Source organism: Callionymus lyra, chromosome 2, assembly GCF_982586985.1.
Source record: "Callionymus lyra chromosome 2, fCalLyr1.hap1.1, whole genome shotgun sequence".
Taxonomy (NCBI): Eukaryota; Metazoa; Chordata; class Actinopteri; order Syngnathiformes; family Callionymidae; genus Callionymus; species Callionymus lyra.
Window position 1 is genome coordinate 33,018,421 of NC_141819.1, and position 12,460 is coordinate 33,030,880.

At 35.5% G+C, this 12,460-nt stretch overlaps 1 protein-coding gene across 1 annotated transcript; it reads right to left on the reverse strand.

Annotated features, from left to right (window-relative positions):
* Positions 1 to 1,783: 1,783 nt before the first annotated feature.
* On the reverse strand, positions 1,784 to 6,695 carry LOC148086619 (tryptophan 5-hydroxylase 1-like). The gene is made up of 9 exons (XM_087782950.1): positions 6,598 to 6,695; positions 6,372 to 6,463; positions 6,205 to 6,272; positions 5,428 to 5,624; positions 4,325 to 4,460; positions 4,119 to 4,245; positions 3,610 to 3,705; positions 3,408 to 3,541; positions 1,784 to 1,958 (listed from the first exon to the last, which is right to left on the reverse strand). The coding sequence occupies exons 1-9, from the start codon at positions 6,638 to 6,640 to the stop codon at positions 1,784 to 1,786; spliced, it is 1,068 nt and encodes a 355-aa protein (XP_087639076.1). The 5' UTR covers positions 6,641 to 6,695.
* Positions 6,696 to 12,460: the final 5,765 nt, after the last annotated feature.

The following is a 12,460-nucleotide window of genomic DNA, read 5'->3' on the forward strand; positions in this document are numbered from 1 at the left end:
TATTTCTATCCTTTATTATGTTAAACGTATGCATATTCCTCTCAATTTATGCATATTTTCCTTCTTTTAAAGATATACAGCTTCTGTCATTATTTTCAACTGAAAACATCATTCTATCCCTTATTAAGCAATACAAAGTTCTAACCGTTATTACGTAGTATATGCTCCTATCATTTATATGTAATACATTTTATATCCTTTATTAACCATTTTACTCTGTTTTGCTTCCTTTGAAAAACCTTTGCACAGGATTAGATTTTTTTAAAATATTTTCTGTGCTGTAAATTACAACCATGTGACAAACCAATGAACTGTAAACACTTTATTCGTAACAAAATGACAGCACATGAATTCTCTTTTCAGAGAAAATATAATCTTATCTAATAAACACCAGGATTAAAGTTAAATCAAATCAACATCATTGTTTACCATCTTTAATACTTGCTTGTTCCACCCCTGTCACATCTTCAGTGCCACTTCAAAAAGAAAACTGACTCACGGCGTTCATGCTTTTTCAAATCAACACAGACAAGATCTTTGGCAATCGTTTATTTGCTTACCTAAGGCTGGAAGATTACATTGCGTAGCAGGATGTGGTTCTTACGCAGTTGACTGCCCTTTGAGTGACAGGTTCCTGCTGAATGTCTCTGTGAGATTTATTTAGTGTTAGTCACTAAAAACACCTTCATCCTGGATTAGCATACATTCAGATGTTTAGTGTTGTCAATGTTTAAACAAAGATGCATCATCTGCCACTTAAGATTTTTATTATTATATAGACATAGAAAAAAGAAAGGAATATCATGATAAGGGAATAGATAAATAAATTCACACCCTTTCTTACATGATAGATAACAAACAGTTCTGCATTCAAAATAAAATTTTGGGCAGTCACGCTTCTTTAGTGCATTGCTAAATTTCCCCACTCCTACGCAGATTTATTGGTTAGACATTCACAGTCTTTTAGTGACTTTACCAGACAAAACACATATGTAGTCCCTGTTTGAAACAAAATGTTTTGCATGTGCTCAAGGAATAATAGAATATACAGGGTCATGGCTAAAAAATAAAAAAAAGGGTCAAAATTAGCCTTATTTCTGTGTTAAAAAACAATTGTTTGGTACTACAACACCCAACAAATGTAATAAGTCGGGCTTATTTAATACTCACACTTTATCCCGAATTTTATTTCGATTTATTTTTACATTTACATTTTCTGTCAACAACCATTCCAGCAATGAATTTAAAAATCCAGAATTGATTATTGATGAAATTAAACAGTCTGGGTAGACTTAATAATGGCTTCCTGTTTTGGACATTTACAAAAAAAACATTAATCAGGTGGGGATTTAATTCCATAGGGTGTTTCTTTCAACCAAACAGACAAAACAAAAAGTATTTAAATTCCCTCAAAATAATGAATTGTTTTTTAATGTGCTATGACTTTTATTATTGGTTTACACCTACTAAAGACATTATTATCATTATTAAAATGTCTATTTAGTAGCAAATAAATGAACCAAAAATACTCCGAGTTACACAGAAGCAACAATTGTACAACAAAATCAAAGAAATTTGGGATGAGGAAAAGTGTGTTAGAAGTCAAATAAATATATTTGGAGGAGTTACCAACATGGCGGCATATTGAGACCAGCTACTACAATTGCAAATGTTATGCTATGAAGAACCAAGTACAGTAGGCATAGGTTGTCATGCTTACTTGCTGTTGCTGTTTAAACTATTAAAGCATTACACCTTTGGATTTCTTGATGTGTCGTCAAGGTTAGACTCTTTTGTAGTGGTTTAGACGATTGAGAGCATCCTCCACGATGTCTATTTCATGTTGAATGTCTTTCACCATGTCGTTGATGCAGTTAGTGTCTTTTAGGACGTCCACACTCTGTGTATAGGCATTGTAGCGTACGGAGAAAGGGCGACTGATGGTCTTGGCAAACTCCCTGAGGATTCCATAAAGAAAACAAATGTAAATCATCATTATTTTAGAAAAACATTATTGAATCATGATCACCCCCGTAAATTTATTTTTCACGTGAAAGAGTTTGTTTCAGTGAAATGTTTAATATTTTTTATATCTATGTTAACAAAGCAATTGATGCAAGGCCTAGCTAACCTAAACAAATGTTTTTACTAGGTTATGTTTTATTATAACCAGCTGTATATTTTTGTCTTCCAATTTATTACAATAATCCAAACTAATTTTTTATTTATTTTTTTGCTTTGAATTTTTGCTTCATATAAAATAAAAATGTTATGCTAAATACTGTATTTGTTAGGAGAGTCAAGCCAAAAAGCATATAAAGCCAATGATTGAAGCTCTTTTGGCTCAAATCCTTATGAACTACAGTTTTCTTTGAAGAAAATTTATTTTTATATATTTGTATTTATATATTTCATAGTGTCAAACTCAATCATACAGTTGGTTTAACCCTTTTGTTGACTCTGGGTCAAGGTAAACGACCTCCCTGGCTTCTATCATACCATATCATAATACATATGCAGTGTTGGAGGTTCAACCATTGTACCATTTTACCATTGTGTATTCAACTGTACTACTGTTACTAGTACTGTTTTTTTCTCCAAAAAACATTGTTTTTGGGCCTTCAGGTCACCTTGACCATGAGATAAAACAAGGTTTAAGAGGCCATGTGTCTGATTTTGTATTGTACTTTAGGAGGACCATTCTATTCTGATTTCCTCTTTGTTTGTTGTTGTTGTAGCAAGCAGTTCAATCAAAATCCTTTGCTTCAGCATCGGTTTTACTGATATTAAAAGTCTAGTTATTATTGTTGAGGTTTAAAACTTAGCTGAGTTGAAACACTGATGTCTTGATAAGTTAAAATATAATAATAGAACATTTTATTTACTTAGATTTTTAGGTAACCATCCAGTGGACCCAAAAAGAACGACTTGGCGGGCAAGATTTGTTCCCCTGGCCTAGAGATCAGATAATGCCAATCAAGCCCTGTTTTGTTTGTACAACTTGTCTCTTAGAGGTGGAGACTTCCTGGATTTACAATACGCTCCCACAAACCTCAATGTTTGACCAATAACAGCAGAGTGGGTGTGGTTATGATAAACAACATTGAATGTCCGGAAAAATGAAACGTTTTCAGTGGGCAGGATCTTAAACACATTTTCTAATGTAAATATTTCAATGAAAAGAGAGTTTTTTACAAAAAGACACATACTGATGAGTACAATAGAGGTCCAAGATCTATTTAAGACACACTTAAATCAACACATTAGTTGCCCTTTAACGGTTTCACATTGGAATACAAGTGAACTCTAGACCCTCCTTGCCAGGAAGTGATTCATTTGAGATTCAGGAAAGATGACATGTTGTAGACATGTTGTTAATGAGATGTCAAAAATAATATTTAACTGACCTCATTTTGTTCTTTGCGTCTTCAAAACTCTCTGAGACGAAGTAAACGTCTTGAAAGGCAGTTATTATGCACTCCTGGTTACAGGTCACCATCGGGTCGAAAGGAAGGATGTGAGCTTTGCCAGACAGAGCATGCTGATGGACATTATTAATATCAATAATTTGCACATATAAGTGTCACACTGATGGTGTTTGGATTTCACCTTAAGCTCACTGATGGAGGAGAGGAGTCCGGCTCCATATGCCTTGAGTCTGCCATCCTGCTTACACAAGCCGAACTCCACTGTGAAAAAATAACACTGGAAAATGCAAAGAAGTATAAATTATTTATTTTTTTAAACATAAAACTTTATCTTCAACGCATTTTTTGTTAAGTTTTGTTATGCCTCCACAGCTAACAGTTGAATCTTCAGTTTACTCTCGTCTGCAGCATGTACAGTATGTCTGTACCTACAATATGTATTTTTAGTGCCACTTTTTTTATGTGTATTTGAAGTTATTAAAATTTAAGTTTATTGTATTCTATTAAGTGGCTGTGCAAAATTATTCTACAGAACAACCCCACTTTAGCCTCAACATACAAGCGACGCAGTAGGTATTCTGCACCTACAGCAGGGGAAACTCAACAACACAGAAGCTGGACAGTACCATGTCCGGTTGCCGGTCCGTCCAATGGACAGCAAAGCTCATACCAATTTCCATCCGTCCTCACCGTGGCTAGTTTCTGCACATTATCATTTGAGGCCCCTAGCGAAGCCAGGCCGATCTCCTGGGAAAACTGAGCAAAGCTGGGCTCAGCCAGCAGGGGAACATGACCCAGCAACTCATGACACGTGTCTCTGTGCAGAATAGATATCAAAATATGTGTTTACTTCTCACAATGGTGTTTATACTGTACCTGAGAGGGGATATACTCACGGTTCAGGGGTGTATAGAGGGTCGGAACTGTGGCGTACATACTGGGTGCAGTGGAAGACTCTGAATGCTAGACCAGCCAGGAAGTCTCTGGGGGAAAGGTATCCTGCAACTGGTCTGATTGTGAAGCCTGAGTGCTCTGCTCAAAGACACACAGATACACAATAAATGACGTGCATCGTTCCAAACAACCCTGCCAGTGTAAACTTGTCATCTTTTGATGACTTATGTTATAATGTATTGTGGACATAGTTAAATAAATTATTCATGAAACCTTCAAAGGAAGTGTTTCCAGATTATTTTTTCAATTCTTACAACAGAGATTCTGTTGAAGTAACAAAGTCTAGAATTGTCTAATGACATAAAAAATTGAGAGAAAGAGCTAATTGTTACTATTATAACTAACATAGCAATTATTTCCATGTTAAAATAGACCGTAAGTAAATAAGTAAGTAAGTAAGTAATAGTTATTTGTAAAGTGGCTTTCTAGACAAGCGCTTGAACAATCAAGAGCAAAACACATTTGAAAATATCTACAAATATAAAAACTCTAAAAGGCCAAGACATAAGACAAACACAAAAGTAGACTCCATCAAACACAGAGGGAGCGGAAGATCGTTCCAAAGCTTAGGAAGAACAGCCCAGAGGAATATCTCTGAAAGTAAGAACCGGAATTTTTTAATTAATCCTGAAAGAAACTGGCAGCCAATGCAGAGTTTTAAGGATCAGAGAAATGTGAGTTCTTCTACTAGAGCAGGTCAGAATTCACCCTGCAGAGTTTTGTATTAACTACAGGCGAGACAGCTCCTTCTTGTTCAGACACCAAAATAAACTGTTACAATAGTTCAAACAAGAAGACACAAACGCATGGATTACAAGCTCCAGATCGTGTCGTGACATCATTTTCCTAAGTTTAGAGACTTTTCTCAGTTGAAGGAAACAGTTTCTGGTCAGTTTTCTGCAGTTTTGAACAAGAGACATGTCTTTATCAAATACAACACCAAATTTCTCAGGCTAAATTTGACAGACTGGCCTAAGTCACCCAAGTACTGATTGACCCTGGAACCTTATTATCAGGCACAATCAAAGTGTCTTGAAAATCGTACCCCTGAGAAAACGAGAAACGTCCTCCAGCTGGGGAATGTTTTCCTCACTGTAGTTGCAGTACTTCCTCAGCAGAGGAAGGTTCTTCAAGTACTCTTTGCAAGCGTATGCAGGATATAGCTTGTTAAGTTCTCTGAACACAACACCCCAGGTGCGAACCTCTTCTGGTGAGAAGTCTATGCGAGGAATTGTGTCACCACTGTAAAAAAGAAAATCAATAATTGTAATTATTGTTAAAACACATTTAATGTCAAACTTATCTTACAATATGTTAAGAAAGGAAATAACAAAAAAACAACATAAAACACAATAACAACTTAAAAATATTACATTAAACAGTGAAAAAGAAAACATTTTCTGATTGATCTGTTTCATTTTCAGAATTTAAGCCTTCCTGTTAGAGGGCCAAATTTAGGCAGGCCGGCTCTTGTTGATTTAAAACAAAATTAACTTTTGTAAGAAATTTGCTTTTCTAATGACTGATTTTTTGCCTTTTTTCCGTCAATCATCCTAATAAAAGCAGACTTAAGGGGATGCGCTGTTAGTTAATTGTGGCAAGTCCCATAAAATAAATTAGCTAGAGTAGCTTAAGGCATAATTGCCATAATTTCACTTCTCATCGGCCACTTTAAATAATATGGCGGGATTCAGCCCAAAGGCCCGGAGTTTAGCAACAATGTCTTCTATATTCTTGGCTGGTTCTCTAGTCCCAATCTGTTGAAAACAGTTGTTCCCAGAGCCAAATGGAGGGATGAAGCTAGAGAAACATCTTGACTTACTGTTTGTAGATCATTGCCAAGTCAAAAAAATACTTTCTTCTCTTCCTGTATATATTGTCTTTAAATCCCTGCAACACGAAAGACACACACAAACGAGAGAAAATCAAACAAAACAATAGATTCAATGTTTGTGCAGCTTCCTTTAGCTCTTTTGTCAACATTCTTACAGGATGATCTGCATCCAAATCTGAGCCGTACATCAAAACCTTCTGCGCACAGAGATCCAGATCTGAAATCTTTTGTGGAAACCACGGCAGCCCTGAAATAGCGAAAAATTGTTGTATTAATGTCCTACTCAAACATGCATGACTTGCTTTTTCAACATGTATCTTTAGTTATCCTCTCATTATACATTATATATTTAATTCAAATCCAAATGATGGTGCTTTGTACCATCATCCGTCGCGGTTGTTTGGTCTCCTGCAGTACTCTCCATCACATCTGTGTGCCTCCTCAGCAGCTGAGTCAGCTCTTTAAGCTGCTCGTGTTCACTCTCACAATCTACAAACACCTCAAAGTCGGAATTCCTGCGTTTGGACTTGCGTGACTCGATGGGAACAAGATTGACGTGTTTCTCCTGCAGAAAAACACAGATCGGGTCATAAGAACACACAATGAGAAATATGTCAGTGTGTCTAATTAAATGTTCTCTTTTCTCTGTTGAGCATGTAAGGACTCATTTCATATAGGGTATAGGAACTGTTTTTATTTTAATTTTAACAAGGTTAAAAAAAAACAATGATTTGTACCTCATCCACTCTCATAATATAAGAAAGATATTATATTTTACATTCAACGATTCTGCCCGTATTCAGCTAATTATTATACGGAAAACTGACTTTCCATACGTGTTTTTATTTCGGCATACTCCGCTTTTTTTTTTTTAGGGTAATCACAAGAACCATGTTACTACAAAAAACTGAGCAAGATCAGACACCAGCAGGGGGCGACCTAGACCCGCTATAAAAGGCCTCTGTATCTGACAATCTGTCAATCTGACTTTCATTGCATCAGTCAGACATTGTACCAACTCCTAAAACCAGGGTAACTTGGGGTATTTGATCTTTATATATTATGCATCTTAACAAGCCTGTTAAGACGATGTCATCACTTCATATTTGCAAAACTAAAACGAGTATCAAGCTGTTTTCCTGAATTAGTTGTTGCATCTCAAAAGAAATGTGTCTGTGACACAATGGTGGTACTATGTCTGATATCTAGAATGAAATTGTATTGCATCGTCCTCAAAGTATCTGGTTGTTTTTTTAACAGCTCATTGCCCAAGCAACAGGTCGGACAGACAAATGGAGAAGACATGAAAAAGACAAACAATGATTTTACTAAACTAAATAAAGCGTTCTGATTTCCGATTTGGGTTAAGAAAAAATAATTTGAATAAAGTGTTTACTTGGTTTCAAATTAAATATATATAAAAATAGAATCAAAACAATTGGGGAAAACAATAAATGGAAAGTGCATTCATTATAAAAGTAAAAACAATATATGAAACAAGTTACATTAAAAAAGAAAAGACTTGAAATCCATGTCAAAAAATTAAAACAAAATGATTATCATAAACTGGACAAGACAGTTGGGCACAACCTCAAAGATGCTGAAATATGTGACATATTTATAGTTTCACCCGCACAAGTGGGCAGATAATAAATAATAAATAAAGTAAGGAAATTGTAATCTGCACATTCCAAATCAGACCGAGCTCTGAAGCCACTCCAGAAACGTAATCTACTTTTTTTTTTCTAGCTCGGCTCTTTGGGATAATCTGGTGTTGTTGCCTAGTTTCTTTTCTATGGCGTGTGAGGTTTCTCAGGGAAATACACATCAACCTACAACCTAAAAACTCAACGGAGACAGGAGTTCAATTACAAATGTATAGATATTTTTTAAATAATGAATTGGATATGTTATAAAGCACTAATAGGCTTGTAAGATATTGGAGCCAACGCACACGCGGAAAACAAACGGTTATGAAATTGGCTGCAAATTAAATATAAAAGTACAATTTTAATCGGGTTGTGGTCTATTAAATACGCTATTCTGAACCTAGTCCATTTCACGGTCAGGGGCGTCCTCTCGTGGTTGTAAAGTGTACTGTAAAGCTCATTTGAAACGTGTATATATATCTTTAAACCAAGGCTTTGTAAGACGACTTGTGTGGATAAATTGTTGAAACATATATATGTATATATATTTATGCAAAATTCAGGATACTCTTAATGTTCTTTTTCAAGTTTTTGTTAAAATGAATTTCCCTTAAAACTATTTACAGAATAAGTGTCTCAAACATGCATTTTATCTGCTAAACGGCACCATTCCATAAAACAATGCAATCCTAGCAATATGAATAATATACCAGAATTCTAATATGCTGAATAGAAGTTATATCCCAGAATATTTCTGAAAATGTCCACCTACCTGGAACTTCTGCAGTGCCTTGATGAGACTTCCAACTTCATTTTTGAGTGAGAATATTATCGTTGCTCCACTTCTCTCAAAGCTCTGGGATCTTTCTGTGGACTCTCTCTTGTTGTCTTGAATCCCCCCAGCTTTACTCAGAGTCAACTTGTTCATTCCGGGAGAAAGAATTGAAACTTAAAAAAATGACCAATGATGGTATATTTTTGAGAAAAGATCTTCGTTTTGCTTGGTCGAGATTATGCACCATTGGCTAGGTAAGCCAACTTTGAGCAGGGAATGAATGTTTGTTTACACACACCAACACACACGCAGTCACATACCTCATCGTTGATTTTCTTCTCCTCAAAGCTGAAGTTGACAGAGTCAACAGATTTGGTCCTGGGTCCCCTCTCAACAGACCTCTGGCTATACATGCTCTTGATGGTGAGGATGTTTTTCAACAGTCTGAGTGAACTGTTTCCACATCAGTGTGAAGATCTGGTGTATTTAAGCAGCAGCTAGGATGTAGAGGGAGGGGGCTAAGGAGCCGAAGGGGCCGGAAAGTACGCTTCATTTCCTGCAGCAAGGTCGAAATTAGAGGCAAGGTCATGATTATCACCTGTACTCACATGGATGAGCACTCTACTTCTATGATAAGCTGTTGTATCCTGTATTAACTTTCAGTAGCATTTCATGGAAATAAATGTAATTGATATCGTGATTACAAGAAATAAAGTACTTTCTTTGCTTAGCCGTTGATGAAAGCTGTTGCTTCTCCACGTATCAAAAACCTCCGCTTTCTTTTTTCTTATCAGAGCTAATCCATCTGTAAGATGGAAGAGAAGAAGGGCATGACAACGGAATTCTGATAGTCCTGAGAGTCTCTGGTCTTCTTTGCAGGGTGAGCCAACTTTAAATTCGTAATCGTAGATTAGTAAACAGTAAACGCTTCAACACAAGCAGAAGAGCTGAGCCAGAATGCATCTTTGAGCTTGTTGCCTGGAAATTAAGTTGAAGGCATGTAACCGCCATCACTTTTCTCCAGACTTTTTCATCCTGTTGGTTTAGTTTAATTCGATTTAATAAGGATTTGCTCCATCTTGCTAACTGTAAACTCAGGGGGTGCTTCATGACACATACACCATTAATTTCCAGAAAGAGCCTAAAAAGTGATGTTTAATTACACTGTCCTGCTAGAGCAAGGTTGTTTTTTTTTTAATGAAGAACGCCTGAATGGGAGGTAACAAGTCGTAAAAGTTGAGGTTCACCTTCATGGAGCACTTTAATACTTGACCGCAATCTCTGTGTGGAAGGAAATCTCTGAGCCATATCCTCTTAGTCTGAGTCACGTGAGCAGCTACAGTCCCGCTTAACCATGGAATTCCTTATAAACTCCTAATTCCTCACGTCATATTTTTGGTTCATTGGATAAAACAATTAGTCAGGGATGTTTGGATGATGGGAAGTCTAAATTGCGTCAAGGATGGTTCCTCTTAAGAGGGAACACTGAAAAGAAAAAAAAACCTTGTAATTTCTGAGTCAGCCTTTCACAACAAAAGGTTGGCAACCCCAACGTTGCTGACTGTAAAAGCTACTAAAAATCTTAACAAGCCTGTTAATTCCTTGTCATCATTTCACATTTGCAAAAATAAAATGAGTATTAAGCTGTTTTCCTGAATCAGTCGTTGATTAAACATGTGCCTGTGACACAATGTTGGTACTATGTATAATATCTAGAATTAAATTATTATACATTGTCCACAAAGTACCTTCTGTTGAATTTGAACATGTGGAAGAATTCATCTGATTTAAGACCCGAAAATAAGATGTAAACTAACGTAAGGGACTTCAAGTTCATAGTTAGAGGGAACAGAGAGGAAACATCTGGACTGCTGACGTATTGTTCGATTACAGAGAAATGTAACTTCTCGTCAAGAGGACTGCCCTCTGTGACAATGCTATAAAATGTGCTGAGACTGAGACGTATTCGATGATGCTGTGGTGTTCTCAATAAACGATTGATCTGTTCAAGAAAGACACCTGCTCATCCCGTCATTGCTGTGTGTTCTACTTTCTTCTGGGCCCATCCTGCCACCACAAACACTAATAGTTCAGAAATCAGCTGAGTTGAAGGTTTATACTTAATATTTTTCCCCAAATATCTCAAATGCTTCAAAACAAAACCGAGAAAACGTTGATTCTCAGCACCGTATTTCTGAATTACTATACAATAGACGGATGACTAGATGAACATGTGACCTCCAGGTTCGGAGTAATGTTTTAACGTACAACCCTTTACGGATTCAGTGCCATCAGAATATTGAATGGTTGAATTTATTTTTTCAAATATTAAAAGGTTGAATTTATTTTTTGAAATATTGAAATGTTGAAATAATTTCATATTTCATATTTTAATTGGAATTATTCAATATTTGTTATATGCATATTGTCATGTTTTAGAATTATCTCATATCTGGTGAGACTGACTTGTCAACGTCCATATGTATCAAGAATTAACAGATTATGAAAATGTGTGAACTTTTCGACAGGTTTGAAGGTGATTTGCAGTTTTATATCCCTACATAAATCATTAGAATTCACCAGAAGAAATTGCATTTTTTTTCACGGAACAAACCTTGGAGAGGAGAGTCAGTCTCACCAGATATGAGATAATTCTTCAAAAGTTCTAGAGCAGGTTTCGAACCACGACTCCAAAAGATGAGATATCAGATGAGTTAAACAAATGTTGTGGACGGGGCTTCAACAAACTGTCTTATAGTGAAGGATCAGACCATCAGAGTAAACTATCGTTTCTGTTTAAATCCTTTGACATCTTGGTACTCTTTTTATTTTTTAATATTGAATTTAAAACGCTTAGAAAAAAAAATTGAATAATTGAAATTAAAATATAACAAAAATTGAATAATCGAAATTAAAATATAACAAATATTGAATAATCGAAATTAAAATACAACAAATATTGAATAATCGAAATTAAAATATAACAAATATCGAAGAATTTAAATGAATTCAACCTTTCAATATTTGAAGAAAATAGATGAAACCATTCAATATTCTGATGGCATTGATAAACTTCCATAATCCTTGAAATAAGAACGACAAAGTGGAATTATACATCAATAGCACATTCGCAGGCTCAAAGTAAGAACTCTTATACAAGTTTAGTTTTATGTCACAGATTTTTATCTCGCTCTCCCATAATCCAGCCAAGCTGCACACACAGTGAAAAATAACGCACTGGATTGTGTCGAACTTGCTACTTATTTTAAAAAAAGGTTGTAACCCAAACAAGCATTCTTAGTGATTTTACATATCTTCAGTAATTTATATTTATAGAGCGTTTTTCCAGACCAGGGTCAAAAAACGCTTAAACAATAAAAAAAAACTAAAAAACGAAATAATAAAAAATATATACTAGAAAGATCAAGATAACACCGAGAAAAACACAGGTGTCCCAGAAAATCGGGGAAAGCCTTCAGGAATAAGAAAGTCTTAAGATGTTTCTATGCAATTGTAGCACCTAAAGGCTCACTGTTACTATATACTGACTACATAAACCCATCTTGATCACTTATTTTAGACAAAAAAGATTGATTTTTTATCTCATTCATTCATTCATTCATTCATTCATTCATTCATTCATTCATTCATTCATTCATTCATTCATTCAGTCATTCATTCATTCATTTGTTTATTCATTTCTTATTGAGGATTCCCTTATCAGGGTCTGTTTCCCTTTACAGGCTTTGTTTACCAAAGGAGACTTACTGGAGGATAAAAAAGAAGGGCCTAGGTGGGATTATGATTTGTCAGTGAGGGT

Coding starts and splice junctions, on each gene's coding strand:
- LOC148086619 (XM_087782950.1), bottom strand. CDS start 6,640: ATGGAGAGTACTGCAGGAGACCAAACAACCGCGACGGATGATG. Junction 6,464..6,597: donor AACAACCGCGACGGATGATG/GTACAAAGCACC, acceptor TCGCTATTTCAG/GGCTGCCGTGGTTTCCACAA. Junction 5,625..6,204: donor TTGGCAATGATCTACAAACA/GTAAGTCAAGAT, acceptor TCTTTTTTACAG/TGGTGACACAATTCCTCGCA.